At 41.4% G+C, this 13,581-nt stretch overlaps 1 protein-coding gene across 1 annotated transcript in view; it reads right to left on the bottom strand.

The window, feature by feature from the left end:
* Positions 1 to 1,404: 1,404 nt before the first annotated feature.
* The window catches only part of EIF4EBP2 (eukaryotic translation initiation factor 4E binding protein 2), a 36,085-nt gene continuing 23,908 nt past the window's right edge, over positions 1,405 to 13,581 (bottom strand). The window contains exons 2-3 of the mRNA XM_056530495.1: positions 11,791 to 11,967; positions 1,405 to 3,989 (exon numbers count right to left, since the gene is read on the bottom strand). Of these exons, the coding sequence (XP_056386470.1) occupies positions 3,958 to 3,989; positions 11,791 to 11,967 (209 nt within the window). The 3' untranslated portion in view covers positions 1,405 to 3,957. The remainder of the gene's footprint in view (positions 3,990 to 11,790; positions 11,968 to 13,581) is intronic.

Genomic DNA, 13,581 nt, shown 5'->3' with positions numbered 1-13,581 from the left:
AACAGCAGGACAATCATTTATAGGCTGCAGTCTTTAAACACACGTTTTAAGAGGCATATATAAGATGAGTGACTTTAAAGGAACACTCCCCTGGAAAACATTTTTAAATCAACTGGTGCCAGAAAGTTAAACAGATTTGTAAATGACTTCTATTTAAAAATCTTAATCCTTCCAGTACTTATCAGCTGCTGTATGTTCCAGAGGAAGTTCTTTTCTTTTTTGAATTTCCTTTCTGTCTGACCACAGTGCTCTCTGCTGACACCTGTGTCCATTTTAGGAACTTTCCAGAGAAGGAGCAAATCTCCATAGAAAACCTATCCTGCTCTGGACAGTTCCTAAAATGGACAGAGGTGTCAGCAGAGAGCACTGTGGTCAGGCAGAAAGGAAATTCAAAATAAAGAAAACTTCCTGTGGAGCATACATCAGCTAAGTACTGGAAGGATTAAGATTTTTAAATAGGAGTAATTTACAAATCTGTTTAACTTCCTGGCACCAGTTGATATAACAAAAATGTTTTTCAGGGGAGTACCCCTTTAACATATAGGTTATGTTCCCACTAGATTCGAAGCAAGAAGAATAGTGCATAACACATCTGTATTCTAACCTTTAAGAATACTAAAAACCAACAGATCCCAAGAAAAGTTAGTGGGGTCTATCCGGATTAGTATGTTTAAAACAAAAAAAAAAAAAACAGATCGTGCATGGCTATTTAAAAGAGCGGGCATACTTCTAGTGTGAACAGAGCCTCAGCGACATTACAAATATTTGTTATGTTTGCATGATCACTTTTGTTCAATAACTAAATATTTGTATTATAACAGCACTTTTTGTGCATTAAGGTTAAAAGAAATTAACTTGCATGTATAAATGTAACAAACTGTATATTTGATTGAGCTGAATGCAAGTGACTTAACCCGTTTAAGACTATAAGGGATTTAGCTATAAAAGTCTATCTGACCAAATACAATATCTGTAGCCACAACTCCCAAAACCTGCTATTCAAGGACTGGTAGCAGCAAGTGAGAGAACTGAGTGTGTACACGGAAAGAAACTATTAGACTTTGAAAACTTCCAAGTAGCAAAACTAGCCTCACATGAAAATACAGATCATCATATAGGTTGTTTCTCTCAAATCTTCAACACTATTGAATTTTTTTTATTATGAACTAACACCACACTTCCCTCAGTATACTGATCCTTACAACACTGGGGAAAGTCTTCCATCTCTTCTGGAATGATCATAATCATTTGATTTAACAGTCTATGCGCATTTGCTTGTGTGCATGCTATATAAATTAGGTTTCTTTAAAAAGTGATCAGTTAATTTGCCTCTATATATTGAAAAAATTGTCCTGAAACGTATGCTCCTAAACCACAAGGAGAAAACAGGCTAAATACACCAAGAATTGTTTGGGTGTGTTTTAATGATTTTATGCTTTTTTCCATAAATTCAGCTTAGTTTTTTTCATGTTTTAATCCCATGAAAAAAAAATGCTCCAAAAGAAAACATGGGGAAAACTTAACACATTAAATGCCAACTGCAGAGGGTTGAACTGGCCCCCAAGCGCTCTTATTTACACATTAAAGGGGGTACTCCGGCCCTAAGACATCTTGTCCCATATCCCCTCCCTTAAGCTTGCATGAGGGGGCGAGTCGTGACATCACAAGGGGCGGAGTCATGACGTCACGATACTCCGGCCCTGTGGTCCTGAGTCTTCAGACACAGAGCGATCATCGCTTCGTGCTGCTGAGACAGGTCAGTGATGCATTATAGATTGTGGGGGTCCCCAGCGGCAGGACCCCCGTAATCAGACCTCTTGTGCCCTATCCTTTGGATAAGGGATAAGGTGTCTTAGGGCCGGAGTACCCCTTTAAAGTGCAGCTGTCACTAACACATGTAAACTGCCGACACAGTAATAGGGGTAGTGTCCACGTTCAAGGCATACCTTTGTATTTTTACTTGGTTCCTTTATTGCAATAAATAAAGAAAAAATATTTGTCAGAGATGCATGGCCTGGGGTCCATGATGGCCAAGGGCCCCAACACCTCTCTCCTGACATCACACCGCTCCACACAGTGATTGGCACACAGTGCTTGCCTGCCAGCGGTGGCCTTGTGTAGATTGCCTGCAACGTCAATAAGTATTTCGGTACATGCACAGCAAGTTTGATTCTAAACCTGTCGGACTCCCTACGCGAGCTTCGAAAAGCTAGACTTACCACTAGAGGCAGTGAGGGAGCTCAAAGAGTCTGACAGATTGAGGAACCGAATCACTTCATGTGCACTGCAATACTCACTGATGGCACAGGCTATCTACACATGGCCTGTGCAGGAAGGCAAGCCCTAAATAGTTGGAGCCTGTGGACCCTGGGCCATTCCTCAAACTCAGAAAAATTATTATATAAAGTTATTGCAATAAAGCCATCAAATAAAATACAAAGGCATACCTCACATATTGATGTTAACTCCACTACCCGGTGTTGACAGTTTCATGTGTTAACAAAAAGGGACAGATGCTGTTTAACTCTACCAATTTTACTACCAAAAGAACCAGATTCAGATGTGGATAGTTGGGAGAGAAAATAAAAAAAATGACAGATTGTCCAACATTTGGATTTTGTTATGCTAAAGGGATAGGGGGGCAGGAAGACTTTTTTGCACAGCAGAAACAGTAATCCAGAGAAGCACATAATGCAATGTTTATTAGCACCTAATGATCATTTCCGGCCTGATCATCAACTAAAACTTGATCACATTTGGCCAATACATTTTGCATTTAATACCCTCTGTAGAAAACAGAAAATTATAGCATTGTTTTGGATACTTTGGCATTCAGTTTAGAAGTGGTTTAAGGAGATGTTAAAAAGTCATGAAAAAGAAACTCTTAAACATTGTCAAAATGCAGCTCTCCTTAACACTTTAGTTTTATTCTGAAATGCACTTTAAGAACCTTTCACAAATACTTTCTTTCCTTTACAAGGCAAATTTCTTAAGCTTGGGCTCAAAACTCACTTGATCTATAAAGTACTATGCCAAAATACAAGATAATCAAGAAGTACATAGATTATAGGGCATGATCTTGTATAAGACAAGTTATGGCAACCTGAAATTACTCTCAATGCTGAGAAGGGAAGGTGTTATGCCCTCATATACCCACAGTCATCTTCTTGATTTACAAAACACAACCTTAAGTAAAAATTTATGTTGGGTGTAAATTCAATCCGATTGATTTGCATAAAGGCAAAGTCAAGCCCAACCAAATCAGTAACGGACATGGATTGACAATGTTCATAAATCAGTCATTCCAAAAAAAATGCCCTCCCTTAACAGGCAGCATACACGTTGCAATGAACAGGGGACCTGATTTAAGACTTCAAAAAGGCAGAAATCTTTAGTGGCCCTATAAAAAGGACGCCAAACAAGATTAACAGAGACGTTATGGTTCCTTGAGACTATTTTTGCTGTTGAGATCACTGTATACAGAATTAAGCCAATATATTACAAAGAAACATATCCACTATGGCCTGGGTATCTTTCCAAACCATAGGGCAAATCTTTAGTGACATTTTGACAAAAACAGAAAAAAAAGTGGGATGAAAAAAAAAAAAAAAAAAAAAAAAAGGAATATTCATTTATGCCACCCATAGTCCACATGTATTTGCAAAGCTACAGTACAAATTTGCAAACTGTATTTATTCCCACTTGCCAACTTCAAGCCATTGAAATCAGAGTCACAAGTCCCTTCACCACCTCCATACTTTACAGTAGCTGGAGTGGGATTATTCTTGGGGGAGAAAAAAAAAAGAAAAAAAAGGGAGCCTAGTTGCGTTGACCTTTGGCACCTGGAAGGATTGTTTTCTACACGCTTGAGAGCGGCATTGCCCCTTTTTCATTAATGATCCTATTGGCCATGTCAGGTTCACGCAAATTCTGAGTGCTTTTTAAGCATCCGGGAAGTTAGATGTCCATTTCAAATTGAGCATCATCGCCTAAAATAAAAAGGCAACAAGAAGAAGGTAGTTAAGTAAAAATACAACACACAAAAACAAAATTTTCTTAAATGCCCCTTATGCAAAATCTTCACAGCCTTATAAATAATGTCTGCAAGGGTGTCCTGTCAGAAATTGGCTAAGGAAGCAGGTACTGCTCAGAGCCCTCATTCTTGGAAGCACATTAATAAAATAGATCGGGGGCTAATATGTATGAAAAATGCCATATACAAAGTACCCTTTAAAAAAAAAAAAAAGAAAGAAAAACACAATACCCCAAACACAAACAAAATAATTAAATCTTAAGCTCTCTCAAAAGTGCCTGAGTAAATACAGGTTTACAATAAAGTTGGAAGAAACAGCCATCTGTCAACAACTACATTAACACTGGGTGGGAAAGTTATAGGGGACCTGTGGCCAACACTCCAAAAATTAGATTGCATTATAATAAAATAACCTTCAGTTCCCCGATCACATCTCTTAACACAGTTAAGTTGAATCACCTTTTCATTCGAGACATCGAGGTTTATAGTTTGTCTGACCATTCGCGGAATCAGTCAGATGGGAAATAACTATTTGTAAAACATTCACTCCTCCTGACATTATAATCTCACCCATCACCTGATATTCACTTCAATTATTAAGATAGAGTTCACCCCAATCTGACTGATTCTTTGAATTGTCAAACTAAAAATCCACATATCTCAGGAACGGAAGTGCCCATCAAGAAATTGTATAACGATGTGTGTGAAGGGCACTCTAAGCTATTCAATGAAATTTGCCTTAGGTCATTTTGGATGCTAGTTTTATATATATATATATATTTATTTTTTTACACAATGGCCCTGATTTACAATTGTAAACCCGAAATGCTTTGTCTGCTCGTGCGCCAGAATTTGGCTCATCACGACAAAATGTGTATGCACCAGAATGGGCGCCAAAAAAATTAAAAAAAAAACGACCAACTCTCCACTTTACTCAGTAAGCCTGAAAAAGGAGCATGACCCTCGGGAAAAGAGGGCATGGCTGACAGAACAGGTGTTCCCCCAACACTTAGGAGAAAAAAAAATCCCTACGTATTTACTAAGGTTTCCACAGAAAATGTGTTGGATTTTAGACCCCATAGCTCACAGCATGTGTAAAAAAAAAAAAAAAGCAAATTGTAAGGGAAAAGTGCAAAACGTAGGCAAACATTAGTAAATAAAGGAAAACTTCTGAGAGAAAAAAAAACAGCACTCCAGACCACTTCCGTATGATAAAACTTGAAAGCTTTATTGATCCATATTAAAACCCATGAGCAAAAATTGGGGGAAGATTAAAATATATAGAAAAAAATACGACACGTTTCGGGATAGAAACCCTTTTTCAAGGCATGATGTGAACAGTATGAAATTTCAGGACGATCCGCCCCCAATCACATTTTCGGGAGCTCACACAGCTGAGAGTTAACCCTCGATGTACCTCATAATGCACCAGTATAAACCATTAGAAAAAACATACATATGCAGATAAATGAGTGCAATACAAAATGTCATGATACATAGCAACAAAAAAAGTAAGAAAATGCAGAAATCGGGGACACATTAATAAAAACAAACATTACATCTGTGCGGTTATTCATACTAGTAAGTGCGAGTGTCCCCAATTTGACAATCAAAAAGCTTCTATAGCTCTCCTAGGACTGTATCCACCTTTTCCAGCCCACCTGAAAGCTGAACTAATTTATGCAGGCTAAAGAGTCAGCAACCACCGAGCCGAGAAGTTTGTGACGAATTGAATCACTGTAACTTCGCTCCTTACTAGTTACATCATCATTGAGCCTCTCAAACTTTGAGGTTAAGTTCGCGATCCAACATAACCACCGACTCTCCTTTATCCGAGGACCTAACTATTATATCAGAAAAATCCTGAAGCTCGCGCATTGCTATTTGGTCGGATGGGGTCATGTTGGATGGCGAAAAACGTGCAGTACGAATTTTACTGTCCAGGTCAAAAATTCCTTCTCCACAACCTGTTCAAAGAACTCCATGCACGAGGCTCTTGAACTGACAGGATAAAAAACATTCAATTTCTGATATTAAATTCTTTTAGAGGTACATAGGATATCCTGGTCTCCCACATTATAATGTTGGAGTTCATTGAGTTCAAGTAGGGTGACCTGACCCTGTAATGACACGTGGAGAGGGATGTTGGCAAGTCCTCTGGCATTTAGATCTGAAGTAAAAATGCTTATTGAAGAGTCCATCCTAGTAATGTCAGAACAGAAATGTCTCGACAATTAAGGATCGTATAAATCTTTTCAAGTCCCGTAAAGTTCTGTAAACGTCAAATCGTTTTTCTGGTACAAAATGCAATCCCTTCGATAATAGGGATTAATCGATTATCGGTATGGCTGATATTATCGGCCGATAATCACGATTTTGGGCATTATTTTGCCGATAAGCCGATAATGCCCCGCACCGCGACCCCCCCCGACCCGCCGCACCCCCCACCGTAGTGCTGGGCGGTATACCGGTATGAACCGGATACCGTTTTTTTTTTCTCCCACGGTATGGATTTTTGCCCATACCGCTGTACCGGTCGAGTCAAAAAAAATTGAACTTACCCGTAATGGGGGTGGTCCGGGCCATCCATCCTTCCTTCCTGTAGTGTCCGGCGGCATTCCGGGTGGAGGGTGAACCGGTCCGGGCTGTCCTTCTCCGGGGGTCCTCTTCTCCACTCCGGGCAGGCTCCAGCCTAGTATGCTGCATAGACGCCGCTACGCCGTGACGTTAGGTGCGTCGCTGCGCAGATGCGTCTATGCAGCTTTACTAGGCCGGAGCCTGCCCGGAGTGGAGAAGAGGACCCCCGGAGAAGAAGGACAGCCCGGACCGGTTCACCCTCCATCCGGAATGCCACCGGACACTACAGGAAGGATGGATGGCCCGGACCACCCTCCCCGGACGGTCCCTGCAGCAACTGGGAAGGCGAGTCAGGGTTCTGGGATGGACCGGGGTCTGTATAATATACTATACCTAAAGTAGGCCCTCCAGCTGTTGCAAAACTACAACTTCCAGCATGGTGGGAGGAGCGGTGGCGGTGATTGGTCTCAGGACCCCCGGACAGGCAGGGGGAGAGAAGCGGGTGGCGGCGGCCTATGGCACCGCAAAAGCCACTGCAGTGCATTGATTTAAAGCTCCCGCTTTAAATCAATGATCTGCAGCGGGATAAATAGCCGATAACTTATACCGGAATATCGGTATAAGTTATCGGCTATCGGCCCTAACCTCCCCAGATTATCGGTATCGGCCCTAAAAAAAATCGATATCTGTCGATCCCTATTAGATAATAGGGTAATCTGTGGTTGTGACAATATTTTAGCCAACATGTTAAGCACCGTATACACATTGTGATCTACTTGTGACGTCTTGGGTAGAGATGAGCGAACTTACAGTAATTCCATTTGTCACGAACTTCTCAGCTTGGCAGTTGCTGACTTTATCCTGCATAAATTAGTTCGGCTTTCAGGTGCTCGGGGGGGGGGGGGGGGGGGGCTGGAGACTCTCTCCTAGGACTGTATCCACCTTTTCCATCCCCCCGGAGCACCAGAAAGATGAACTAATTTATGCGGGCTAAAGTCAGCAACTGCCGAGCTGAGAAGTTTGTGACGAACCAAATTACTGTAATTTCGCTCATCTATAGTCTTGGGTATCTGGTTGTTTGTGTATTGCCCTGTGTGTTTGCGTCCACCTCTCCTTGTCTTTTTTTTTTTTCTTCCCCTGTAAGTTGGTCCCTTGTTGGGAGCTGGTGGTTTAGGGAGCTCCGTGTTTTTTGATGGTGCACTGGCCTATGTGGAAAGGGAATTATGATGGGAAGTTTCAACATTTGAACTGTCACTGAAGGAATTGGTAGTCTCTCCAGAAGAGGAGAAAGTAAAATGCAGAACTTTGTTGCGATTATTGTGTTTTCTTCAAAATTGAACATCTTTTGTTGTGTGTAGTTTTGTTTTTAGGTATAGACTTGCTGGTTGGCATTGTCGGCCTTGTCTCTCGAGAATTTTTTTCATTTCAATGATACACTCTTCTAATTTATTAACAATAGCCAGCATGTTTGTATTTAAGGTAAATTCCTGTGACCTCATATTTGCACAGAGAATCTTGTATGGTCTCAACTTTTTTCTGAATCTCCGCTAACAAATGTTCCTCCCGTTTGATAATTCTTATCTGTCTAAATGAGCAGCCAGATAGTGCTTCATACCATTCAGTCATGTAGTCGTCATCATAGACAAGGGTAGGTTTCTTCAACAAACAGACCATGTGGAATAATTTTTTGTCCAAGATAGCTATTTAATGTTGTGGAGTCACACCAGGCTCAACTGATCCCCATAACTTTTTCCAATTCCTGCATTACATTGGTCAACTCCACACTTGGAGCATCATCTGTTAGGCTGGAGGATGCGAAAATACGCTGCTCAAAAAAAATAAAGGGAACATTTAACCCCTTAAGGACCGGGGTTTTTTCCGTTTTTGCATTTTCGTTTTTTGCTCCTTGCCTTTAAAAAATCATAACTCAATTTTGCACCTAAAAATCCATATGATGGCTTATTTTTTGCGCCACCAATTCTACTTTGTAATGACATCAGTCATTTTGCCCAAAAATCTACGGTAAAACGAAAAAATAAAATAATTGTGCGACAAAATTGAAAAAAAAACGCCGTTTTGTAACTTTTGGGGGCTTTCGTTTCTACGTAGTACATTTTTCGGTAAAATGACACCTTATCTTTATTCTGTAGGTCCATACGATTAAAATGATACCCTACTTATATAGGTTTGATTTTGTCGGACTTCTGGAAATACTCATAACTACATGCAGGAAAATGAACACGTTTAAAATTGTCATCTTCTGACCCCTATAACTTTTTTATTTTTCCGTGTATGGGGCGGTATGAGGGCTCATTTTTTGCGCCGTGATCTGAAGTTTTTAACGGTACCATTTTTGCATTGATAGGACTTATTTATTGATTGATATAAAAAGTGACCAAAAATGCACTTTTGGACTTTGGAATTTTTTTGCACGCACGCCATTGACCGAGGGGTTTAATTCATGATATATTTTTATAATTCGGACATTTCCGCACGCGGTGATACCAAATATGTTTATTTTTATTTACACTGTTTTTTTTTTTATTATTGGAAAAGGGGGACTTTTAATAGGGGAGGAGTTAAATGATCTTTATTCATTTTTTTTTGCAGTGTTATAGGTCCCATAGGGACCTATAACACTGCACACACTGATCATCATTGATCACTGGTTTCTCATAGGAAACCAGTGATCGACGATTCTGCTGCATGACTGCTCATGCCTGGATCTCAGGCACTGAGCAGTCATTCAGCGATTGGACAGTGAGGAAGCAGGTAGGGGCCCTCCCGCTGTCCTGTAAGCTGTTCGGGATGCCGCGATTTCGCCGCGGCTATCCCGAACAGCCCACTGAGCTAGCCGCCAACTTTCGGTTTTGCTTTTAGCCGCGCGGCTAAAGGGTTAATAGCGTGCGGCGCCGCGATCGGCACTGCGCGCTATTAGAGGCGGGTCCCGGCTTCACTATGACGCCGGGCCCGCCGTGATATGACGCGGGGTTACTGTGTAACCCCGCGTTATATCAGGAGAGCAGGACCAAGGACGTACCGGTACGTCCTTGGTCCTTAAGGGGTTAAACAACAATGGGGGCTATTTATCAAAGCCGTCTATGTCCCGCATCAATATAGACCAAACTACAGAGGGTTAGGCCGGTCTATTGTGCACCTAATTTATCAAAAGGCGCAAGGCTCTTGATAAATTCTGCGGATCGTCCTGAAATTTTGTATAAGATCAGGTTTTCATACTGTTCACATGCCTTGAAAAAGTGTTTCTATCCCGAAACATGTCGTTTTTTGCTATATATTTTAAGCTTCCCCTAATTTTTGCTCATGTTTTTAATATGGATCAAAGCGTTCAAGATTTATCATACGGATATGGACTGGAGTGCCGGTTTATCCCTCAGAGAGAAGTTTTCCTTTGTATCTCATCAAGCTACGGCAGCTACGCCCAGAGCACCTGTCCCATCTGATATAGGAGAAACGCTGTGTGGAGGGGTGAGCGGACAATTTTTCCTTTTTCTATGAACAAACAATACTTTTTGGGAATTAAAGGGGTATTCCAGGAATTTTTTTTTATTTGACTATGCTACAGGGGCTGTAAAGTTAGTGTAGTTCATAATATAGTGTCTTTACCTGTGTGTGACAGTTTTCTCACAATTCTTATGTGATTTTCACTCCAATATTTATTTTTACCAGCATACAAAATTACTGTTGTCTCAGATTTTTCCCAGCTTGCAATGCAGCCAAGACTTGACTCACTAGTCAGCTGATGACAGGGAGCCTGTCTGCTTCAATGGATGGAGGGATCAATCTGCAACTAATGCACAGCTGTAGGCACCCTGATTGAAAACCACACTGATTTGAATGGATGCAGCTCATTTATGTTTCAATGGGTGAGATGGCTGATGTGTGGGAGGGAGGGAGGAAGGTGGGATTTGTAGTAAAAAAAAAAAAAAAAGAAAAAAGTCAAACAGGAAATACTAGTTCACAAACAGCTAGCCACAGTGTTATGGTAATCTCACAACATAGCCATTTAGCCCCCAAGACAAACGCAGATCCTTCCTAAGCATGTCCATTACTGTCTGCCAGGTACATACTAAAATCACCTTATGCTGGATAACCCCTTTAAAACCCTCAAAGAAAACTACACTCCACTCTTCGTAAATCAGGGCCAATTTCTTGATATTCCCTCCCATTCCAAAGAAATGTGGGTTTATATTTTGTCTGACAATTCAGTGAGTAGTCAGATGGGCATGAATTTTATTTTAAAATTAGGAAGGAGATGTGTGGGTTTATACAGTAAAAAGGGTATGAGTGTTTTACATTAATGAGGCATGTATACCCAAAGTCCTAACAGAAAACAGAATAGGAAAACAGCACTCACCTGCTCTGGAGAATCTTCTTAAGCTTTATTCATGGCAAGGCAGATTAAAACAGACATGCAGGCCTTTGCTGGGCTACAGCCCATGAGGCACTTCCTCTGGCCAACACATGTGAGGAAGTATCAGACAAAATAAATACGTTTTACTTTCCTCTGTATTCAGAACTCATAAAACCCCTATTAAAACACTGCAGACTATTACACTTATGCGCATTAACTCTGACCTGCCCACCTGCCACTGATTGGCAGCAGTCTGTCTGTGACCAGTCTTGACAAAATGCTGCCAACCACTGGTTGGTGGGCAGGCCAGTGGCGATATTCATGGATATCGTAGACTACGGAGCATCTGTCGCTTAGTAGTCTGCAGTGTTTAACAATTTAATAAGCTCTATATACAGGGAAAAGTAAAACAGCATTTTATTCAGGCATTCTATGCCACCTAGATTATGCTGTTTTACTTTTCCCTGTATAGAGAGCTTATTAAATTGTTAAACACTGCAGACTACTAAGCGACAGATGCTCCGTAGTCTACGATATCCATGAATATCGCCACTGGCCTGCCCACCAACCAGTGGTTGGCAGCATTTTGTCAAGACTGGTCACAGACAGACTGCTGCCAATCAGTGGCAGGTGGGCAGGTCAGAGTTAATGCGCATAAGTGTAATAGTCTGCAGTGTTTTAATAGGGGTTTTATGAGATCTGAATACAGAGGAAAGTAAAACGTATTATTTTGTCTGATTATGCTGCCCTCAAGACAGCAAAAATCTGGTGAAAGTCTCCTTAAGACTTGTTAAACTTTACATCTTACCAATAGCAGTCTTTCTGTCATGATTGTTCAAATTGTTTGTTTCTACTTTGGGTTCTTCTACAACAGTACTAGGGCTGGTCACTCCAGGAATATCAGGCAAGCGGCGGGGTGGGGTCTGAGCCAATGGGGAGTTGCGACGGTCCAAGAGAAACTTGCGATCATAGATTATCCTTGTACCTGGAAAAGAAATATGGGGAGAGGTCAAGTATAAGTTAGATAATGTATTAAAGTATTTCAAGATGCCCAGTCCTATTGTTCCCAAGGGAGATAAGCTGTTTGGCAGCAGCTTACTTCACTCTCGCCATGCCTCGACTCTGCTAAATTAAGTGTGCATGTGTACAGTTGTTTTTTTGCATAGCTTTTGGATGAACAAGTGCTCAGCTGACAACTAGTTAAGGTGTGTGACCACCTTCTCTATCAATACATAGTTGATTTTGTAAATCAACACACTCTGGGCTAACAGTATCATGTCGGGAATAAAATACAGCAACAATACTATTCAAGAATCACACGGCACACTATCTGCATGAAAAGGGCTTTAGAGCAAAGCTCTTATATGGAACAGATCCAGCTGCTTTCTCTGTGGCAAGTGGAACAAAACAAATTCTGATCAGCAACTCTTCATGTCCTGATTTTACATACAAAACCCATCTTACAATAGTCTGTGTACTGAACTGAACACTAGAATAAAGATATTTTCTACACCCGTGCTACTAGCGAAGGGCGAATACTACTCGTTTTAAAGCATAAATGCCAGAAAGGGAGTGGACTTTTCTCAGTTTTTGGCAGACATTTGATTAGAGGTAGACATTTTAAAAGTTGGCCAGATTGTTAAGATGGCCGTTTGCCGAAATCTACTTCTCCCAACCTAACTGTTAAGTGTATCTGTCAGCTTTATATCATGCTCAGAATTGCAGACAGCTTAAAAGGGAGACAAATCAAACAAAACCTGCCACTTGAAAGTTTGCAAAGCTTTAAAATCATGATTTCCTTTCAAGCTCAAATGCCATAGAGTGCCAAGTGAAATCAGGCACACATCCTACCTACCCGCACTTCATGACTGACGTACAAGACACCATGCTGAAAGCCAAATTTGCACATCAAAGTGCAAGGGAGAATGAGGAACTGGTTGTGTGCAGACTACAGCTCAGCCCTGCCTCTGAAACTCTTGAGCTTAGAGGGAAAAACATGAATTTATAACTTTGCAAACAAAAAGTTTTTTTTTAATCAAACTGTCTACAGATTAGAGTATGACCAAGTGGTTAAGCATAAAATTCAACATGCCTTAATCCCACATCCCCACCACTTTGACATCTGCCAAATACTGGCAGAGAGAGAGAAAAAAAAAAAAAAAAGAAGCTTCAGACCACTCGTATGGCATCTAAAATATGAACTCTAGTTTAACCCCTTAACGATGCAGGATGTATATTTACGTCCTGCGCCGGATCCCGCGATATGAAGAGGGGTCGCGCTGTGACCCCGCATCACATTGCGTCGGTCCCAGCGCTCATCAACGGCGGGGACCCATGGCTAATACCGCACATCGCCCATCGCGGCAATGTGCGGTATTAACCATTTAGAAGCGGCGGTCAAAGCTGACCGCCGCTTCTAAAGTGAAAGTATCCCGGCTAGTCAGTCGGGCTGTTCGGGACTGCCACGGTGAAATCGCGGCGTCCCGAACAGCTTACAGGACACCGGGAGGGCCCTTACCTGCCTCCTCTGTGTCCGATCGACGAATGACTGCTCCGTGCCTGAGATCCAGGCAGGAGCAGTCAAGCGCCGATAACACTG

This window comes from Hyla sarda, chromosome 7, assembly GCF_029499605.1.
Source record: "Hyla sarda isolate aHylSar1 chromosome 7, aHylSar1.hap1, whole genome shotgun sequence".
Taxonomy (NCBI): Eukaryota; Metazoa; Chordata; class Amphibia; order Anura; family Hylidae; genus Hyla; species Hyla sarda.
This window is presented reverse-complemented; position numbering and strand designations above follow the sequence as displayed.